Source organism: Bubalus kerabau, chromosome 2 (genome assembly GCF_029407905.1).
Source record: "Bubalus kerabau isolate K-KA32 ecotype Philippines breed swamp buffalo chromosome 2, PCC_UOA_SB_1v2, whole genome shotgun sequence".
Taxonomy (NCBI): Eukaryota; Metazoa; Chordata; class Mammalia; order Artiodactyla; family Bovidae; genus Bubalus; species Bubalus kerabau.
In genome coordinates, this window is record NC_073625.1 from 29337729 (window position 1) to 29360393 (window position 22665).

Genomic DNA, 22665 nt, shown 5'->3' on the forward strand with positions numbered 1-22665 from the left:
TGTTCTGCCAAGAGTTTCAACTTTTTGTCCTGTCAACATATTCTATGAACATCCCATTTCTGTGTTCAACTATTTAATACATTAACTATTTCATAATAGGACCACATAATTCATGTACACGTTTCCATTTTAAAAATGTCCCCAAAATTCCTAGTTATTTGGGGCTCATAATGTATCTAACTAGACATTTCCAGTGTAATGACCTGGATACATATGAATAAGGGGGTGGAAAGGGATCCATCCTCCTGGAAGTCATAATGAGCCTTTTAGCAAATGGTATCCATGCCTTCCTTTGTGAAGGAATCCTGTAACAGTGAGGTTTGTAGGATGGAATGGAATTGACCAATGTTTAGGACTTCTTCCCATCCAGTTCAGGAAATAGAACGTAGCAGGGTTTGACAATTTGTTCACAGGCCAAATCTGGTCCAGTGCCTGTTTTTATAAATGAAGTTTTATTGGAACACTCATGCTCATCCACTCCTGTATTATCCATGTTGCTTTTACCCTATAGGGTTAAGTTGTTGTGACAGAGACAGTATGGCCTGCAAAGCTGAAAAGATTTACCATCTGCCTCTTTTCAGATAAAGTTAGCACTCCTAGCCTAGAATGTAGACTTCTTTTTCAGGACACCTAGACCAAATGGCAACCCACTCCAGTGTTCTTGCCTGGAGAATCCCAGGGATGGGGGAGCCTGGTGGACTGCCGTCTATGGGGTCGCACAGAGTCGGACACGACTGAAGCGACTTAGCAGCCCCAGCAGCAGACCCGAAAGAAACATGCTGGTTTTCCTAGGAGCCTATTCTTGTTCAGGGAATTTTATTTTAATGAAAAAAATCTCCCTATATACTGAAATATATCTCCTTGCCACTCTATCCATCATTCTAGATTGACCTATTAAATCTATACAAAATGATTTACTCTCTTTCCTGTACTTTTAGAAATATGTAAAGACTACAATCCCTTGCCCACTAAATCTCCTTTGTTTTCTAACTGTTCTTCAAAGATGCAGTACATCTTTCTGACTAATAAATTAGATTTTTAGGGAGTTCTTAAATAAATATTTAATGCATGTTACTGCAGTGCAGAACTGTGTTTATTAAGAATGTAGGAAAATGTTGCCAGTAAAACATTTTTTTCTGGCTGTAATGAAGTAGCATATTTCAAATATTCAGACTGCATATTTAAATATCCATTTAAATTCAGGGTATCAACTGACATACCAGCAAACAACAAAAGGGAATCCTCTGACTTGTGCAATATTAAAGAATCTAAATTGGTGATTTCCTTTGCTACTGGCCTCATCAGGAAAAATAAGATGCCTGGAAAAAACTGCCCTGTCTCCAGATCACAGCAGAAACCCTCAGAGGTTGTTTCCCTAAATGGTGCGAGTACCAGTTTAAATCTATTTAAATATTCTCCTGTGTTTCTTCTGAATTTTTCTCATAGTGGAACATATGTTCTCATAATATAATAAAACTAAAGATTTGCTTGTGGATTCAGAAGAAGCAAATCAGAAAGAAGATGAAAAGAGGCAATGGTAGGCAGAATTCTAAAATGTTCCCCAAGGCTTCCTTCTACCATCCCAGACATTGAAGAAAATGGGGTACCACATTTGTCCATGATTACTTTATGTTACAGGACAAAAGCAATTTTGCAGATGTATCAATAATTAAGGTTACTAAACTGTTTTAGTAACTAATCAAATGGGGATTATCTGGCTGTGCCTAATCTTACCTCTGAGCCCTTTAAAAAGAGAGCTTGCTTCTGCTGTCAGCATAAAAGTCCTAGAGATTCAAAGTGTGAGAGCCTTTGGGCAGGAGGGGAGCGCTCCATGGCTGGCTCTGGAACCACATGTTTACAGTGGGTGTGGTTTGAAGAAGCAAAAGGAGAAGAGAAAGTGGGGGTATCGCAGGATAATTCTACAAATAAAGAAGGTACTGTTCCTAGAAAGAGGGAGTCTCTGGGCAGAGTAAACAAAGTTAAATGTATCTATCAGCATCTCATTAGATGCTGGAAATAAATACATTTGATTGATCCAAATACATTCCAGGGTAAAAACTGACCTTTTTATGACCAGCATCTCTTTGTGAGACAGGTCAGGTGGTTCAGAAATTGACATTCCTCGGTTGTCTGTGACGGAGAGTAGAGTGTCAGTTCAATAGGCCCCGTCCTGGAGAGGTTTCTAGGCTGTAAACCCCTGGGACCCAGTGATGCTGTGGTTTTTGCTTACTCCCAGGGAGCCCTTAAGAGGGATTTTACTTTTTGCTATCAGATGAACAAAACGTTCTGGGATTTCTGCTTCTCCTCTAGTTTATGCTTCAAAGTATGGGAAATTTGCAATCAGTCTATGATAGCAGCGGAAGGGTCATTTTGTTAGAAAGTGTGAATGACACTAATGATATCAACTCAAAAGTACTAATACTTTTATTACATTATGAATCAGTCATCCACTAAATTATCCTTTAAAGTTATCCATATTTCCAACTAATGTCAACTCTTAGGATAAAATGTAGCACCCATGTTTAAAATGTAATTTATTTTTCTTGAGTTACCTCTTTTGAGTAGAAGACAGGTAATAGGGATATAGATATTTGATCATCCTTTTATTTAAAAAAATCAGCATCTACATTTCCATATTCCAAAAGATGACATATTTCTCAGTTACAACTCTGACACAGTTTCAGAGAATTTCCAGGTTAAAAAAAAAAATAAACAAATTATTCTGAGGCTATGAAGATTTTAGACCAAAAGACAACATGTAGTAATATTTTACATTTAACTTTACATCATATTGCAGGGTCACTTAAACACACACAAAGGTTTCCATGTAAGTGCATGAAATTCAGAGATAAGGCCAATTTCCACAAATAAAATTCTAATTATCCAGGGTCATTGGGGAGCAAGATTTCTACATACCCAATTTTTAAGTAAGAAGGTTAACCATAAGATGGAAATCTTGTCTTTATATCATATATGTTCTTGACTTTTTCTGCTCAGCTTAGGGGCTGGGTGGTCCACATTGGGGATATGAAAGTGGGTAGATCTGCTGACCCTGTCCTTAGTACCACAGCCTGTGATGCTTCCCAAGCGGCTTTGGTTTTGTAACCTCTTTCTTTGATATCCATTGAAGAATACATCATGTATCTTCTTGTTGTTTCTATCAGTTATTGTCTTGGAAAATTGAAGAAACAATTTTTATTAAAATTATTTCTTAAAAGAAGTTTCTAAAAGTCACTGAGTGAGGGACTAGAGATGTTGTCTATGGCATTAAAATTTGGGGAACAGGTGTCTGTTATCAGCTTGACAGGTATGTCCTGGAGGATTCAATTTACTACAAGTCTAACCCTATACTAAGTGAGATGTGATTGGGATACTTAATCTAGATGAATGGCTTCTCTTTTTCTTTAATAATGGAAGAGGAACTATGCCAAAATCAGAGGCAGAACATCTACATTCTAATAACATATCTAGACACGGGCCACGGAGCCAGATCCTATTGTGGAAGTGCCACCATATTGGGAGTGGAGAGACTTAAAGATCTCCATTGCCAGCTTTATCATCACCCACTAGCAGCGTGGCTTTGGGACTTACTTTCCCCTGAACTCAGCCTGTTCTATTAAGACGGAGTACCCCTCGGTATCCACGAGGGATTGGTCCCAGGCCCCCCACACTAATCTATGGATGCTCAAGTCCCTTACACAAAATAGTGTAGCATTTGCACATGGATCTGCACATCCAACTCTATACTTTAAATCATCTCTAGATTACTTACAATACCTAATACAATGTAGTGAAGTGAGTGAAGTCACTCAGTCGTGTCCGACTCTTTGTGACCCCGTGGACTGTAGCCCACCGGGCTCCTCTGTCCATGGGATTCTCCAGGCAAGAATACTGGAGTGGGTTGCCATTTCCTTCTCCAGGGGATCTTCCCGAGCCAGGGATCGAACCCAGGTCTCCTGCATTGCAGGAAGACGCTTTAACCTCTGAGCCACCAGAATACAATGTAACTGCTATATAAATAGTTGTGAATACAACGTAAATGCTTTGTAAATAGTTTGGCTTTCTGGAATTGTTTTTTCAAATAATTTCTATCAGTCCTTGGTTGAATCCATGGATTCAGAACCTGTAGACAGGGAGAGGTCACTGCATAACTAGAAAATCTCTAAGGTCCTTAGACCTTCCAAAGCCTTAGAGCTCCCAATCAATTCCCTGAGGCATGGGGAGGGACAGGAGATTACCAGGAGGAATCTCTCCCAATAATATACAATATAGAAAGGTAATTGTGATGCTCTGAAAAAATGAAAGGAAAGCTATAAGTACACACTCCAAAGGGAAAGAGGAACAGAACCTGTGAGTGAACTTTTAAATGATCCACTGTACATGATTAAATCTTTGAAAACTATCATAAGGATTATTCTCCTCAAAACTGATGCCACTGATACAATTCTTGAAATTTAAGCTCCTTAAGTCATAGTACTTAATTACACAGCCTTTTTGAACAAATGTATGTGTACATGCAAATATTTATTCCTGAGTCAATAAGAACATCTTAAAAATATTCTAGAACTTCATTTAAATTGTATCTTTTGGGTCTGTTGATTGGAATGGAATTGGCCTGTGGATCCTTCTGTGGAGAAGTTTTTATATGTTCATTTGTGTACGGTCATTAGTTAATTTATCTTGGGATCAAGACCAGGAGTCAAAGCTATGATGGTGATGAAGATATGGAAACTCTTGCTTTTGGTAGACTTGATCCAAGCTAAGTGGGACAAGAAAAAAATTAAATTGAGGGATTAAGAATACTGAATCCATGATCTACAAACTGTAAATGAAAAGTTCCCTTTAAAGAAAGACCTTTTTATGATAAGAGCATAACCCAGTAATACAGTTAGGATTCATCTGTGTTTTTCCTCTTCAACTTGATCCAGATGCCGTTACTTGGACGAAGAATGAGCTCTCCTGCTAGACCAAGTTCTTCTCTTTTTTGGTTGGATTCTACCCAAAAGTGCCTCAGGATGCAGGAAAGAATGGTCTTTTCTTCCATTATGGCAAACTTTTGACCTTCAAATTAAAGTAAATACCAACATCATTAAATAGATATACCTTAAATGTGAGAAATCAGAAGTCTAATCAGAGGAAGCAAACAATTTTATGTTTTTGTGATGGGCCCTGGGAGAATCAGAATCACTTGGGATGCTTGTTAAAAATGAAGATTCTTGAGTGCCCTTTCCTTCTCCCACCAGTACATCTGAACGGCTGGGATGGAACAGGAATTTATATTTTAGCAAAAGCCTAAACGAATCCTGGGCTCATTCAAGCCTGAGAATCACTACTCTAGATTACTTTCTTATTGAGCCTTTAATTTAATTTACTACAGAGTCACCAAATAAGCTTCAGACTCACCCATTTAAATCTGGTCTTATTATATGAATGCCTGTATTTGCATAAATGATAAAATGCTAGAGATTCTGAAGCTGAACATGTTTATAATGCTTGGTGATGTGCATTCACTTTGTTTAAGCACTTCAGCTGGCCTTAGGGTGTTTTGTGTTTTCGTTTTCCAAAATGAAGTTCTTAAAAGCAACAAACAGAAATTAAATATAACGAATCATTATACATAAGTTTTCTACCATATGAAGTATATTCTTTTTTCATCTAAAAGCTACAATATTGTCAACGTCTACCAAGGAAAGAATTATGCTTTATATTATGGGCTAAATTGTGCCCTGATCCCCCAAATTCATAGCTTTTTTTTTTTTTTTAAGATTCATAAATCTTAAAACTCAGTATCTCAGAATATGACTATATGACTGTGTTTGGAGACAGGATGTTTAAAGAAGTAATTAAAATGGTCAGATGGGTGAATCCTAATAAAATGTGACTGGTATCTTTATGGAAAGGAAAGATTAGAACACACACACAGAGGCCATGTAGGGATGCAGGGAGAAGAGCAGCATGGATCCAGTAAGCTAAGGAGAGGCTTATTATTAATTCTGTTGTCACCTTGATCTTGGACTTTTAGCCTCCAGAATTGGGAGAAAATAAATTCCTGTGGTTTAAGCACCCAGTGTAGGGTACTTTGTTATGGCTGCACAAGAAAACTAATAAACTTTATGACAGTCACATTTTAAAACAATAATGTGTAGCAAAGGGGAAGGAAAAGGAAGTCAGTTTTGTTAAAAGACAGTTGCCTATGGGATGCTATATCTCAAGAAATTTTTGTAAGAAAACCACTACCGCTCTGCCAACCTGAAAGGTGAAACCAGTTCTGATGGATACAGACCTATACAGTTCCGGGGGCCTGCAGAGAAGGGCACATATGCGTATGTATGACGTCCTTTCAAATTCTCAGGAAAGAACCGTTCTGGCTTGAATTCCTCAGGATCCGGGAAGTACCTTGGATCTCTATGCAGTGCGTAGGGCATGATGATTACTTGAGAGCCTTGCACGATTTTGTAACCCGCTGTCAAGAAGTAGTCAATAGGCCATGAGGATGGAGCAAGACAGACCATAAAAATAACCCACTCTCCCTCCTATTCAAATTATACAATCTTTACCAACTTCACAGTCTTCACTAAGATTACGGGCAAAGAAAGGAACAGACGGGAAAAGGCGAAGGCTCTCCTTAATAACACAGTCCAGATATTTAAGTTTCTTCAGGTCTTCTAGGGTAACAGGACGGTCAGACTTCCCTGGTTTTAACAGAATACACAGAATAACAATGAAATAATTATTTGAGCCTGGGAGATGGGACATTGATGAAGAATACACATCAAAACACTGAATGTTAAATATCTACAGCTAAAGTAGAATCTCTAATATCATCCACAATCAAAAAAAAAAAAATGAGATCTATTTAGTGAAAGAAACCAGACACCAACAATCACATATTTGTAGGATTCCATTTATAGGAAGTATTCTGTTGTTTAGTTGCTAAGTCATGTCTGACTCATGTGCGACCCAATGCACTGTAGCCCACCAGGCTCCTCTGTCTGTGGAATTTCCCAGGCAAGAATACTGCAAGGGGTGGCTGTTTCCTTCTCTGGGGATCTTCCTGACCCAGGGATCCAACCCACATCTCCTGCATTGGCAGGTGGATTCTTTACCACTGAGCCACCTGAGAAGCCCAGGAAGTACCCAGAACAGGTAGTAAGTCCCATTAGAAACAGACTGTAAATTAGAGAATTCCAGGGTCTGAGGGAAGAGAGGAGAGTGGCCAAGTAATGAGACAGGGTTTGCTTTTGTGGTGCTGGGAATCTGAAGACATCACTGCTGGCGTCAGCCCGTAGATTGCTGGCTGTGTAATAGAAATGTACATCCTAGCAGCTTAATGCGTCTTTTCTCTCATTCGTGGCCAGATGCGAGGCGGGATGAAACAGGTTGCCTTGACCCCATGACTCAGCGCTGTTGCATGTACACCTGCTTCATCTATTAAGCAGTGAGATGCCCGAGGATCCTAACATTTATCTGTGCCTCACATGCCAAGCACGTAGCAAATGCCTACATTCTTAACCAGGCCTTGCTAAGAAAACTGGCATTGGAAGGGACCCCACATGGTAGCCTTCCTGCTCAGTGTGGTACCTTTAGAACAGATCCTACTGCATACCCTTCCTGAGCGAGAACAATTCTTGCTTCGGTGGCCATGGTGCCCATGGGGTAACCAGCGAAGGCACTGAACATACCAAACACTTCTTCCAGCTCACTGTCCACTTTCTGCTGGACTTCTGGATACCAACCCAATAGATACAAGGACCAGTTTATTGCAGCTGCAGTCGTATCATGGCCCTACAAATGCAAGGAAAAAATAGCAGAGTCGTATGGTGAAGATTAGAAGAGAGAACTCCATTTTGAACTGTCTGGATCTGCCAGCTGCACCGTGACTCCAAACATAATAAATTAACTGGGTGCAGCATTTCACCTCGATAAGAAACAAAACAGTCCCTTCAAAGGGGAGATTCATGCTTAGAGAGGCATTTCAACACCACACAAGGTTGCATATGTGGTGAGAAGGGGACAAGGTGCTCTAGACTGTTTTTAAGGGGGAAATCTCTGACTTTCATGAGCCAATCTGCCAGACCTGTACTCCTCCACCTCCTAGCCTTTGTAAGGTGGGTTTTACCTGTGGACCTTGGAGGCCAGGAGTCTATGTGTGGTTCTGAGTAACATCTTCCACATCCAGAAGTTGATGCATCCCCTCCTGGCTGAGCTTTAGGCAAAATACTAAGTACTTTGCAGAAACTAACTTGTTCTTCAGAAAAACTCCGTGAAATACTTGATACCACTGTTTACATTTTAGAGATTAAAAACAGATCCCAAAATTGTTTACCTGAGTTCTTCAGAAAAAAAAAAAATTATTTGGAAAATCAATAATAATAGTATAGCTCTATGAATAAGACTTTCAGGGGGCACTAAAGACAAAATTATTCCTTTGTGGAAGTTCTTACTTTTCCATTTTCGCTATGCAACACAAGTGATAATTGTCATTTTTCTTTCTCTGGGCAGAAATCTCCAAAGCACCTGCTTCTTAAAACAGCTTCTCAGTTGAATTTGTCGTTGCTGTTGTTTAGTCGCTCAGTTGTGTCTGACTCTTTGTGACCCCATGGACTGTAGCCCATCAAGTTCCTCTGTCGATGGATTTCCCAGGCAAGAGCACTGAGTGGGTTGCCACTTCTTTCCTAGGGCATCTTTCCAACCCAGGGATCAAACCTGTGTCTCCTGCATTGGCAGGCGGATTCTCTACCACGGAGCCACCAAGGAAGCCTCTAAATTGAATTGTTTGAGGCTTATTCTGCAATTTTATAAAACATGTATTTTTGGAGTCTCTGATATTGGTGTCCTGGCCTCTTCTCCAGCCTGCGGTACCTTCACGGACGCCACCCTGAACTCCAGACAAGATCTGGCCCCTTTCACTCAGCTGTTTACCAAAGCCACAGAAGGAAGTGCTCTTGCTAAATAATTCTTAATAACTGCTCTTGAATTTGTAAGTGGAAGCCTGATCCAAACAAGAGATGCCTGCTGAGCATAGGGAAGCTGTGACAAGGATCTGGGGTGACAGGCAAGCATCTCATAAGGCTAATCAGGAGAGAGCCAGAAGGAGAACTCAGGTCTAGGGACACTCAGCCTGCTTTCCTACACTGCGCCCCCAGACGCCTGCAGGCAGGGCGGCTCGTCCCACCCAGGGGTGGCCTGCACTGAGCCATGCTAAACCACCCATGCGCTTCACCTTCCTCCACTTCCGGGATATTACCACGTGGTGCTTTTTAAAACATTTCTTCATCTTTATTTGGCTATCCATCCACTGAACGATTCATTCTTTGTAATATTTAATAACACTAGAATTACCTTTTGTAAAAACCACAACTTTCTTTTAATGATGTGAAGCCCAGAAATCCCTTTAGAATCCACAAACTAGTTCAATTCGCTATCAGAGGGCTCTTGCTCATCTTCTTTAGTTTGGGCAGCTCATAGCAGGAGTTCATTTGCTAGAACTTCAAAAAGGAGGTAGTGAAAAGACAGACTTGTGGGTTTCAGAGTTTTTGTTTTTTTTTTAAGCATGAAGCAATACAGGGAACTGAGAAATTTCTGGCTGCTTTTCTACTTGGAAAAGTCTGATGGGTTTTAGGTTATCCTGAGAAAACTGCTTTACTCACCACAAGTCAAAGGCTTTTTTCTTAAGAAGGAAGTTGATTTGATAACTTAATCAGGTTCTTTTGTAATTTCTAGTTGTAATTTAGTGACTCATCCTCAGTTATATGAGGCTATTTTAAAACGAATAAACTTTTAAAAATAATGCTAAAGATTCAAAATTTTTTTTTGGAATTTTTAAAATGATACCCAAAAATGATGTGACAAGATAAAATACCTCAAACATAAAGGTGTCGACTTCTTCTCTTATATCTTCATGACTCAGCTTGTTCCCTTGGTCATCAGTCACATTTAAAAGCAAGTCAAGAAAAGCCCTGCATTTAGTTTTGCGTGGAGGAAAGTCCTTCTCTTTGTCGTTACTCGTACCTTCTTCATGTCTCTTCATTTCATTGGCCCGTTCAGTGATGACCTGTATGATTTAAATAATATGCTCTTGTGTGGAGTTTGATATAGCCCCAAAATACATTTTCCCATGAAAATATACTAGTTTCTTTCATGGATTTTTTTTTTCCTAAACCTTTCCTATTCTGACTCAAGAATAACTTAGACTATTGTGGAAAATATAGATAAAGCTTCCTGTTAACATTTTAGGACATTATTTGATAAGACTTTTAAAAACAAATTTAACATCAGACAAATTCAGCATATTCAAGTGCCATCCTTCTAACATGGAATAGACCTGGTAATCCCCTAAATGGTGCCCTAGAGATTTGAATGAGCTAATGAGAAAAAGCTTGGGTGGTGAAGAGAATGCAGTCATTATATAAGAGGCTAATTATGGATCGCTCTCATTACTGGTTGGATTGGAGAAAAGAAACAGCTAGTTCACAGGTGACATCACCTGGTGTGCTTGCTGTTCCTGTTGCCTGGAAGTCTCTCTCTTCAGACACCAGTGTGGCTGGCTCCCTCCTTCTTTAAGGTCTGTCCCCTCTGCACACCATCAGAAAGACCTTCCCAGATCACTGCTACCCTGGTCTCCAGCACTATCTTCCCAACTCTATTTTTCTCCATTTCACTCACCTCCCTGACATTATATTATACTTGCTGTATAATATAATGCATACCTCAAATATAGCATCCCCATGGCAGCAAATCTGTCTTTGTTCACTGATGTTAATTGCAACCCTTCCCTGATAGCTCATTTGGTAAAGAATCCACCTGAAATGTGGGAGACCTGGGTTTGATCCTTGGGTTGGGAAGATCGCCTGGAGAAGGGAAAGGCTACCCGCTCCAGTATTCTGGCCTGGAGAATTCCATGGACTGTATAGTCCATGGGGTTGCAAAGAGTTGGACATAACTGAGTGACTTTCACTTTAACTTTCAGAGCACTGCCTGGCATTTAAGGACGTTCATTAGATCTTTTCTGAGTGAATAAAAGAACTAAAGCCCATAAATTTAATTTGGTCATGTATGTCAACTTTCTCCTCCTATCAAGCAATTGACCAAACCTGCTGCTAAGTGGTCTGAATGAATGGATCCTAAGTTCTTTGGTGACAAAACATCATATTTCTCTTCATCCTTGGGGAAACCCCTAGTGCCTGGCACTCAGTATGCAATTTTCAATGTTTATTAAGTAAATAGTATCATTCATCCAATTTGCAGTTCATTAATTATTGGCATTGATAGTAATGCATGTAATTTGAGGAAATAATTAATTATAGTTAAAAGATACAAACTGTTGGTCATTCTCCCACCACCCAGTAATGGAGATTACTCTGTCTTCCATTGTGGCCACCTTGATCTAAAACTTCATTCATCCAACATCTCCTGCCAGTAACCACACACATAATGCTAATACAGAGTTAAGATGCAATCTTGCTGTCTACTTTTTCCCATTAGTATTCACCTTTTATGAGACACAGGTTCCAGACTATGGTAATACAACATAAAAATCTTGGACTTGTAAAGATCTGGAAGTGGAGAGTGGCGATGGTTCACAACATCGTGAATGCACTTAATAGTAAACTTTATGTTGAGTATGTTTTATCACAAGTAAAAAAAAAATCGAGGGCTTACATTGTTGGTAAAATCATGTACAATCTTTAGGCTCCTTCTGTGTTCTCGTCCATTTTTAAACATATAGAATATAAGGTCAAGCCAGAGCCAGGGCGTCTTCATTCTTTGATGTATCGAATCACTCATTCTATAAACAGGATAAAAACACATCAGCTGACGTACTGAGAATGTGTATTTCTTGAGCCCTGATGTGATGCCCCGTCTCAGCATGGGTGATTTGGGGAACGGCAATGATTCGTCTTAGAGGCTATTGAGAACTCCAAGCTTTACCATCAACATGAAGGCATGGACTATCCAGGGAAGCTTAAACATTGAATGCGTTCTTGAGAGGAACGAAGAATCCATTATAAAACATTCTGACCAGATGGCCATCTGATCTCTGCTGCTTCTTCTCCAGGGAGAGCTCTTGCCCTCCCCAGGCCATGCATGGCTCTTGCACCACAAGATCATATGAAATCTGCCTCTTTTTAATGACCACTCATTCACTTGCTCACTCCTCTGCAGTGCTAACAAAACAAATGACTTCCCTCTTCCACGGAAAAGTGCTCATCAATCCCCATCTGTCACAGAGCTGTCACGAGCCCCACCCTCAGCATTTCCAGTGAAAAGCAGAAAGACCTACACAGCCTCCTCCTTTGTGACCAGCTTAGATGCCAATTCCACAGAAAGGACCTTTCACGGCCACTCAATCTGTAAAATTTATCCCTGTGTCCCCTCTCGCATCAACTTGATCTTTTCTTTCCAAGTCATTATCATAATTTATAAGGTTATAGTCAGCTGCTTCAATGCCTGTCTCCCCTGTTACTGTTTTGTGTGCCCGTATAAAACTAGTCAGTACCTTGTGCAGTGAATGGCAGGTTAGATGCTCAACAATTAATAAGATTAAGTGAAAGGCGCCATGGATTAAACATAGGATATGTTGAATCAGATCCTGGTACTGCCTCTTAATAATCATGAGCAATTTTAAAAGTAAAGTTGATTATTTCTATTAAGAAATAATACATACTCAAGGGTAGAAAATATAGGAAAGGAGAGTGAACCACAATAAAAATAAAACACATTAAGAAAAAGAAGCACACATACAACAATAAACACAGCTAACATTTTGATGTAGTATCTTCTCATTTTTTCCATGAAAATGTCTATCTTTCTCTTCAACTTAGCATCATAATATAATCTCTCTGTATATAAAATAGTCGTTTAAAATTACTGCGTAATCCGAATGTGCTATAATTTACACAACTCTTCCTCTACTATTGAAATACATGCTTTAATGATTAGGTTGATTTTTAGTATAATGTTTCATTTTGAAATGATGAAAAAGATACAATATAGACAGAAGTGATTAGCAATAATTTTTAAAGCCCTAATCAATAACAGTTTTAGAAATAATTGAAAGGATTTCATTTACCTATAAACGGCTCGAACATACTCGGAATCATCATTGCTTTGAGCACCAATGTTCTTTCCCATAGCTGTTTCTGTAAAATAGAGTGAGAAGTAACCATTCAATTCACGCACACATCTTGGGTACATTTTCCAGTGTCAGACATTTTAAAAAAAGACATTATGTCCTGTTCTGATATATTGCAGAATTCTTCTTTTCCCTTTTCTCTCGAATCTTCTGCTTCTCTTCCTCCCAGCTCCTACCCTTCCTTCCCTCTGACCTTCTGGTCGTATTGGCTCTGTAACTGCTGGGTTTGAAGTCCTGTGAATGGCCACTGCTTCTCAGGAGGCTAACCTAATTTAGGTTATCCAGATGAACCCCAAATCCCTTCTAAATGGCCCCCCTCCACATACACCATGAACTGTTATTTTCTATTTGGGCCATTTTCTTTACAGCCTAACTTTAAAAATAAATCAGCGAGACTTACCACAGATTATATCTAAGGTACAAAGAGTGATGTAAAAAAAGCAGTTAAACGCTTCTTGGTTAACATGCTTTTCAAGCTTAGTAACCAATATATTTGCTTGTTCATTCATGACATCTAAGAAATCCTCCAGAATTGTAAAATGGAAAGTGGGTGTTAACATTTTTCTCCTAGAGCGCCATTTGTTTCCAGTACTAGAAATACAATACATGGTTACAAAGAAAAAAGAAGCAACATCTGAAACAGATAAAATATAAATATAGTCAAGTCACCAAGTTCTCCTGAAATAGCTTATTCTGTAGATTCTCGATTGCTTTGATCAGAATGACAAAGACTCATGTATAGCTACAGAATGTGAATATTTTGGATATTGTTCTATATTACTAATATTTACAAGGGCATTTATTAAAAATGGAAACAATTAAAATTTTTCCTATACTTCTAAGTTCTGAGGTTCTAAAGATTAGAATTTTTCTCCCTTTTGTCAATACCATGGTCCTCAGATGATCCACTGCTCCATGATTTACTTTAATCTCTATTATCTTTGAATTATCTAAAGTCCCCACAAGGGTCCTGTCTTTCTGGAGTCCTGTTTCTGAATCAAGAATTGAGGTCCCTATGCTTGATATACTTCTCTGGGGGGGATGTGACTGCTTTTTCATTATATTTTCAAGATTTCCCTCCTCCAAACTATCCTTTGCTTTACTCCATTCATATATCAATACCTCCTCATTGTTCTTGGAACACTAGTGATTATCACTATTAAATACAGTGCCTGGATATTACCATATACCCAGGACTCCTGTCAATGAAAGGCCGATTGTTAACTAGACTCTTCCTTCTGCCTGCTCCCATAATTCTCGAGAGCTCAGTCTTGTTATTGGAAGAATACTTTGGGTCAGTTCCTGAAATAACAAGTTACCCAGAGAAGAAACTGTTTCTATAAGACAGCTTTACAAATTTCCACTGACATACCTTGTAAGAAGTCCTAGTCCAAGCCACGGTTCTAAGAACTTGTACATATAGGATTTTTCAATGTGCTTTGAACTGTTTAAAATTACCTCAAAAAGAGAGAAAAAAAAAGAGAGATATAGACATCAAAACGATATCAATTACAAGAACATCTGGCTAGAACACAACTACTTTTTAAAACAAGATTTCATAATTGTTATTTCTCTGTGATTCATTTTTATTCCTGTGCCTCAAAGAAATTCAATTAAGAGTTTTGAACATATAACTGTCATTCAGTCTCGAGGACTAAATGGAATTGAAAGAAAACACCCAAGATGATTCCTGGTTTCTGCCACCAACTAGGAACTGAATAGAGAATTTACTGAGGGAGATGGGGGGAGGCAGGTGAATGTGGAGAATGACCACATCTAATGAGATTCCCACACCATCAAACAGACAGTGGAATATGGACCATATTTGCCACATACTCACTTCCACAGTTTCTGCATTATAAAGGATCACGAGAGGCACGGGCCCGAGCCAGAGTTTCAGCAGTGGCAGGTGTCGGTATTCTTCAGTGCCATCAACTATCTGCTGAAAAAAATCTAGGAGAAATATTTAACCTTAAAATCAATCAAGACAAGAATTCTGTCTAACAAGGATCTACTGTAGAGCGCAGGAAACTCTACTTAAAACTCTGTAATGACCTATATGAGAAAAGAATCTAAAAAAGGATATATATATATAAAAACACACACACATATAAAATGTATAACTGATTCACTTTGTTGTATACCTGAAACTAATGTAACATTCTGAATCAACTCTACTCCAATACTTTTTTTTAAAAAAAGACAAGAATTTTGTAATAAGTTCCTTATGTTATTTTAGATTCCACAGAGAAGTGAGATCACACACTTATCTTCTTTGTCGGACATTTCATTTAGCATTCACGGCCTCAAGTTTCATCCATGTTTTTACAAATGGCAGTATATCCTTCTTTTTATGACTGAGTAATATTGCTGTGTGTGTGTGACATTTTCTTTATCCATTCATCCAGGGATGGGCGCTTGGGTTGCTTCATGCTGATACACTGCCTGCCTCAGTCTGATCTGACAGAGGAGACAGGGAAGTCTGAATCTGGTTTGAAGGTATCAGGTCCAATAGCAGGTAGCCGCTGAGGAAGACAAGTACTGACACAGAAGCAAAAGCAAGAGTCTAGTAGAGTTCAAGAGGCTCATGGGAAGACAGCCACAAAATGTAAGGCACAGCCTCCATGTGAGATGAGACGCCGAGGACAGGAACTATTTTGCAGAATATTCTGAAATCCCCAGTTTTGTTGAGCTCAGCACTGAGCACAAAGCAGGGCCTCGATAAACGGATGATTGACAATCTTAAAGAGCTTATTTGAACCAAGTTTGGACAGTGTTCTAGAAACTACATGCATTACATTTAATCCTTAAAATTACTCTGTACTACTACAAAGTGAAAATGAAGTCACTCAGTCGTGTCCGACTCTTTGGGACCCCATGGACTATAGCCCACCAGGTTCCTCCATCCATGGGATTTTCCAGGCAAGAATACTGGAGTGGGTTGCCATTTCCTTCTCCAGGAGATCTTCCCAATCCAGGGATTGAACCCGGGTCTCCCAAATTGTAGGTAGACGCTTTACCATCTGAGTCGCCACCAAGGAAGCCCGTGATACTACAAGTTTATAATATTAAACAAAAAAGTTATGTAAAAATATAGACCTTCCCATCCCCACTAAAGAAACAGTATGCTTAAGAAGTCTCATGTTCTTTTTGAGAATTTTTCTAATTGAAATCTCCACTGAATAAGACCTATTTTAAAACAAACTGCGAGTTGTCTTTGGAATTACTTTCTGAGTAAAGAGAATGACAGCGTACTGCCTTTCATAAAGGACCATTTTAATCTGGCATATAAATACTGGATTTTGGCATCAGGCAAACCTTGGCTCAATTTCCAGCTTTGGAACCAAGTTGTTTGATTTTGGGAAGTTGTTTAAAACTCTAAGTTAGAGTGGTTTCTTTTTTTCTTAAGCATGTACTTATATTTTTACATAACTTTTTTGTTTAATATTATAAAGCCTTAGGATAGAAAGGGAAGTTAGCTCAGCTTTTAAGTATTAGGGACTTTTCTCGTAGCTTAGATGGTAAAGAATCTGTTTGCAATGCAGGAGACTTGGGTTCAATCCTGGGTGGGAAAGATCCCCTGGAGAAGGGAAGGGCTACCCAGTATTCTTGCCTGGAGAATCCCAACGACAGAGGAGCCTGGTGGGCTACAGTCCATGGGGTCACAAAGAGTCGGACATGACTGAGCAACTAACACTTTCAAGATGACTTTACAAATGTGGTTTTGATATAAATAAATGTGTTGTTGGATCACTTGTGATGTTAGTCACTTTGATGTTTGGATGGTGAAACGTCTACTTGGATTTCTTCTGCCCTAAAATACGTTCAGTATTTTGGTAAACACTCTCCCACAAGGCCTCGTGGTATTCTTGTGAGTTTAAGATGACAGTATTGTTTTGCTTGGGAAAACAAAGGAAAATAATCCTTCAAGCATTGCAGTTAATCTTCAGCCTGTAAAACCACTAGTATTTACAATTAATTGGAGGGGGAATTGGGTTCTGGTCCCTGACTTATTTTAAAGCATGTCATATTGAGCAAATCTTTTCAGCTCTGGGTAATTCAATTTATACCCCTATGAAATAAAGTATGTGTGTTCATCAGTTGTGTTTGACTCTTTGCGACCCCATGGACTGTAGCCCACTAGGCTCATCCGTCCATGGGATTTTTTTCCAGGCAAGCATACTAGACTGGGTTGCCATTTCCTCCTCCAGGGGATCTTCCCAACCCAGGGATCGAACCCCAGTCCCTTTGAACCCCAGTTTCTTGGGTCTCCTGCATTGGCAGGCAGATTCTTTACTACTTGCGCTACCTGGGAAGCCCTGAAAATAAAGTGCTCATATCTGTTAATAATTCATCCTCCCTAATGGAGGACTCCAAATCTCAGATACTTCTGAGACTTTTCTAGCTTAAAGCAATCTTTTCCATCAACAAAACACTATAAATCTCTCTCTTCAAAAAGACGATCTCAATAAAAATAAATTCACTCTTAAATAAGAATTTTGAAACTTCCTGCATGAGTTTTCAAGAAGGCCTGGCCATATGTTTTGTTATTACATAACCTCCTTAAAAGGGCTAAAATATGAAAGTCAAGAAGGAATCAAAGTTGTGGTCAAGTCTTGTGATGTCTGGATAGGGAAGAACCTCAAGTGCCTTTTGAGAGAGAGAGACAAACAGAGACTTCTGTGTTCTAAGGGATTTATCTTGTTCCAGGTGGTGCCAGTGGTAAAGAACCCACCTGCTAATGCAGGAGATGTAAGGGACCTGGGTTCCATTCCTGGGTTGGGAAGATCCCCTGGAGAAGGGCATGGCCACCCACTCCAGTATTCTTGCTTGGAGAATCCCATGGACAGAGGAGCCTGGAGGGCTACCGCCCATGGGGCCACAAAGAGTGGAACACCTCTGAAGCTACTTAGCACGCAGGCACAGGGAAGTTTCTGCCCTTAAAGGCTTTAAAAGCCCAGACAGAAGCAAAGGCAGCAGTGTTCTGAGGTGTAGGCGCAGCTACGAGGTGGAAAAAGCAGCAGCAGAAAAGCAGGACAAGAGCTTAGAAAGCTTGTGATCTGTGCTGCACAGGCAGAAAAAGTTCATTTGGACCAAATGCAAATGCAATGTTGCCAGGTGTCACAGGGAACCTGGATAGAATTGGGAACCCGTCTTCTAATGAGTGGGTGACAAATTCTCTCTCTCCCGGAGTCAGCAGGCCGGGCACTTCAGTGTCCAGACTACATGCTCGAGGGCCGGCGGGCGGCGCGTGCTGGAAGCCCGGGCCCTCGGATGGGGACGCGGCCGGCGCCCTTACCTCTTGCGTCCGGCTTCAACATCAGCGCGTGTCCCACCAAGGGGTAGGGGTCCCCAATGGTCGGGACGGGACGCATCTGACGCCATTTCCGCGCGTAGCTCGCCACCATCTGCAGGAGGTTCAGGGTGAGGGTGGCGCCTGCCAGAGAGACGGCGCACAGCCCGCCCCAGACCAGCAGCTTCGGCCCGACGCTCAGCAACCACGGCGCCAGCATCGCGCCCGCGGGGCCGCTGTGCACCGGCGCCGAGACCGCGGGGACCGCAGGGCGGGATGCTGCGGGCGGCTGGCGCTGTCCAGCCCCCCGAGGTCAAGTGCGCGGGCGCTGGGAGGAGTTCCTGGCCTGCGGGCGGTCGGAGCCGAGCCGCAGGAAGGGGCGCGCCGGGCCAGGTCACTTGCCCCCTCCGGCCGGTGGAGGGGGTGAGCACCCGTCTGGCTCCCACTCTGGTCTCCGAGCCGACGACGCCCGGCCGGGCTTGTTATGAGGGGTCAAAGCCTTCGTAACGCGCACCGGCCTCTGTTGTGCTTCCAGCGGAAAACGAAAGTTCGGAAAGCGGCTAGAGCGCTCAATAGGCTGCGCGGGTGTAAACGGAGGCACGTTAGTGGGTGGAGACTGGAGGATAATGAAGGTGGAGTGGAAGCAAGCGGTGTAGTGATGGAGAGGCGTCCAGGGGCTGGGGGCTGCGTGGGTTATACCCAGCAGCTGCTGGGTCCCGGACAACTTCAGGGTATAGCAAGCTGGATGTTTTAAAATGGAAAAAAAAAAAAAAAAAAAAAAGCATCTGGTTTGAAGCTCAACCTCTGGAGCTCATTTTTCGCTCGCGGCTGGGTATCTAACCTCGCTCCTTTGCACTCCGCTAGGACCGGCTGCCAGCCCGGATGGAGATGGGTTGCTTCTTGGCTTCCACGTTAGGGTCACCCGGATAGCTACCTACTTTGATGCTGAGTAGCCTTAGGGGCACGACCTTCGGGGCACCAGTTATCTGGCTGCATTGGGCGGATGATTGCGACACAGGTGAGTTGAGTAATCCAAGCTATGATCCAAGTATTTTTCAGAGTATTTTTCAGAATATTTTTCGGGACCAAGAAAAGTTAGCACCCCAAGAGAACAAGACAAGGGCGGGTGGGTGAGGATGGAGGTGGGGGTCTCTGAAAGCGGTGAAGGTAAGAGATGCTGGGAGAGGAGGATTTGATAAGGAGACAGCAGTTGGGGAGCACGCTGAAAAGGGAAAGACGACACACCGTAGAGCCCGCACAGAGAAAAAGTAAGGACAGTGAGAAGGACCCTCCGGTTCTGCCCAGGGCCTGGGTTCTCTGACTCTCAATTCCTCCCTTTTCTCCAGGTGCTCAGTCCTGATTCTCCTTTCCTTTTCTACTCTTGATACTTCCTCGAAAAGGGACTGAGAGGGGAGTGTTCCTCTCCTAGCAGAAGGTCCCTAAATTGTAGAAAAAGTGCCAAGGAAGATGAAGTATTGAGAATACCCTGCATATTTTTCTTTTTTAAATTATGAAAGTGTGATGACACATTTACAGGAGACGTGAGAAATAAAGAACAGTTACATTCAGTTCCACTATATATTAAAATTACTCTTAAAGTAGATACATTAAGATTTTTACTTGGAGTTTCAATATCAAAAATTAGACGAATTAAGATTTTTAGTTGGAAAAAAAAAGATTTTTAGTTGGAATTTCAATATCAAACTCTAAAAAATTAATAGGCAGAAAAGTAGAAGGATATAGTAGACCTGAAAAGCACTATGAACCAGTTCAACATAATTAAGATTTATACAATTTTCACACAACAGCAGGATGCAAAGAGAATATCCTGCATTTTTACTTTGCTTAATTGGATTAGTTTTTCCAGCAGCTATTGTATAGTTTGCTCACAGTCACCTGCAGAGGAAACCTAAGACTTTTCTCTAACTGGATTTCAAGTGATCAACATATACTGACATAGAACAATGTTTGTGAAATAGTAAGTGAAAAAAATAAGCAAGTCGCAGAACCAAGTATTTAACCTAATGCCCTCTTTGGGAGACTTTTTTTCTTTAATTTTAAATTTATTTATTTTAATTAGAGGCTAATTACTTTACAATATTGTATTGGTTTTGCCATACATCAACATGAATCCACCATGGGTGTACATGTGTTCCCAATCCTGAAACCCCCTCCCACCTCCCTCCCCATAACATCCCTCTGGGTCATCACAGTACACCAGCCCTTTGTTTTTCTTTCTTTCTACCGCTAGACTGATATCTGGAAAGAAAAATACTGAGCAAATTGATCATTTGGGAATGGGGAAGAAACTTGAACTTTTATGTGATTCATGTCTATATTGTTTACTTTAAGACTTTAAAAAAGTGTATCTGCAGCATCTGTTAGTATATCTTCCTGGACTTCGATTTCCTCCTCTCTAAAGGATCAAGGATAGAACTTCCTGGTGGCCCTGTGACTAAGACTCTGCACTTCTACTTGGTCGGGAACTAAGATCCCACATGACTAACATCTCTCCAAAAAATGTATCAAGGCTCAACTACAAGGTCCGTTATACATATAAAAGTACAGGGTTTGTATATATCTGACTCTCTGCTAATCTCTGTGGACAAAACAAGAACTGTTACATACAAGTGCTGCCTTCGGAAGTGGAGAAACAGGGTGATCCCAGGAGCAAGCAGCAAATGTGAGCCAAGAAATGCCCCCACCCAGGGGAGGATATGAGGGATTCTAAAGGCAGTGGAGGGGCTCCTGTTTGCACACAGGTCAACTCATAGTGACAAGAGCAAGATAATTTGGCGGCATGGAGCAAGCTGAAATAGAGCTTGACTGCCAGGCTTAAATTTTTATTTCTATTTTGAAGACAATTTGTGAGTGAGGAAGAGGCACTGAAGTTTGTTTTTTTTAAAGGGGCAACACAATAAAAGCCTTCTGTTTTGTTTCCTTTCATCTTTCCTATGGTTTCCTTGTTACCAGATGGGACCCTCTCATACTGCCTTGGAATACTGAAATTGCCTTGGAATATTGAAATTTCAGATGAAACCAGTCAAATGGCCAGGCCTGCAAGAAATGTACAGCACCATCCTTTCTCTCTTGGCAACAAAGCGCACAGTGAGTCCACCATAAAGTGGAAGAATCCTCTGTGTAGGGAACAGTGCTCTGCCAAGGTCAAGACTATCAGCCTTTGTAACTGTGTTGATTGTCAGCCTTGCGGAATGAATCTGACTGAGTAGGAAGGTGTGAACCTTCTCTCCTGAAGATTCATTCTAGAGTAAAGGATGAATTCCTTCTCACCTGGAAGGTCTTTGCCACTCTCTCCAGCAAGTGCTTTTGACAGTTAAAGTGGTAGGCCAGAATATGTTATAAACTACAGAAGGGCTTTGTAAACGTTGACACTTGGATTTACTGAAATTTTCTGTCACTTGGAATGGTTCCCAATATGAAAAAGGTTATTTTAGACTGAAAAACAAATTCTGGCTGGATACAGAACTATGGTATCTATATACTCACACACGTCAAACCATCAAGTGTAAATTCCTATCATCTTCAATTCCTCTCCCTGTATTCTCTCCTGAAGCCTCTGCAGTCAGAGTTTTGCCTTGACCATTCATTCTCCTAGCACAGATCTTGTCAAGATCACCAATATCTTCCATGTTTTTTTTTTTTTTTTAAGTCACTCAGGTGTGTCTGACTCTTTGCAACCCCATGGGCTATACAGTCCATGGAATTCTCTAGGCCAGAATACTGGAGTGGGTAGCCTTTCCTTCTCCAGGGGATCTTCCCAAACCAGGGATGGAACCCAGGTCTCTCACATTGCAGGCAGATTCTTTTTTTTTTTTTTTTTTTTTTTTTTTGCTGTTTATTTTTTTTTTTTCAAGCTGTGGGTCTTTTTTATTTTTTTTAACTTTACAATATTGTATTGGTTTTGCCATATATTAACATGAATCCGCCACAGGTATACACGTGTTCCCCATCCTGAACCCTCCTCCCTCCTCCCTCCCCATACCATCCCTCTGGGTCATCCCAGTGCAACAGCCCCAAGCATCCAGTATCGTGCATCAGACCTGGACTGGCAACTCTTTTTCGATGAGTCACAAGGGAAGCCACAAGGGAAGAATACTGGAGTGGGTAGCCTATCCCTTCTCCAGGGGATCTTCCGGACCCAGGAATTGAACCAGGGTCTTACAAACTGAGCTATGAGGGAAGCCCTATCTTCCATGTAGCTAAACCTTTAAGTCAT

General features: G+C 40.9%; 1 protein-coding gene across 2 annotated transcripts; it reads right to left on the bottom strand.

The window, feature by feature from the left end:
• Nucleotides 1-3542: 3542 nt before the first annotated feature.
• On the bottom strand, nucleotides 3543-18956 carry LOC129643159 (cytochrome P450 4V2). 2 transcript variants are annotated; one of them, XM_055567337.1, is made up of 12 exons: nucleotides 18435-18956; nucleotides 14976-15088; nucleotides 14508-14593; nucleotides 13536-13726; nucleotides 13073-13142; nucleotides 11662-11788; nucleotides 9863-10054; nucleotides 7683-7785; nucleotides 6558-6692; nucleotides 6284-6463; nucleotides 4855-5061; nucleotides 3543-4759 (listed from the first exon to the last, which is right to left on the bottom strand). In XM_055567337.1, the coding sequence occupies exons 1-11, from the start codon at nucleotides 18646-18648 to the stop codon at nucleotides 4889-4891; spliced, it is 1584 nt and encodes a 527-aa protein (XP_055423312.1). In that variant the 5' UTR covers nucleotides 18649-18956; the 3' UTR covers nucleotides 3543-4759; nucleotides 4855-4888. The 2 variants fall into 2 exon arrangements, with proteins under 2 accessions (XP_055423312.1, XP_055423310.1); XM_055567335.1 differs by having other exon boundaries at nucleotides 3543-5061.
• Between the last annotated feature and the right edge of the window lie 3709 nt (nucleotides 18957-22665).

Bases quoted from the DNA above. Each gene is read 5' to 3' on its own strand.
- LOC129643159 (XM_055567337.1), bottom strand. From the start codon at position 18,648: ATGCTGGCGCCGTGGTTGCTGAGCGTCGGGCCGAAGCTGCTGGTCTGG. The intron at 14,594-14,975 runs GTGAGTATGTGG...TCTCTTTTTGAG, and splicing joins ATAATGCAGAAACTGTGGAA to GTAATTTTAAACAGTTCAAA. The intron at 7,786-9,862 runs GTATTTTATCTT...TTGCATTTGTAG, and splicing joins TCGACACCTTTATGTTTGAG to GGCCATGATACGACTGCAGC.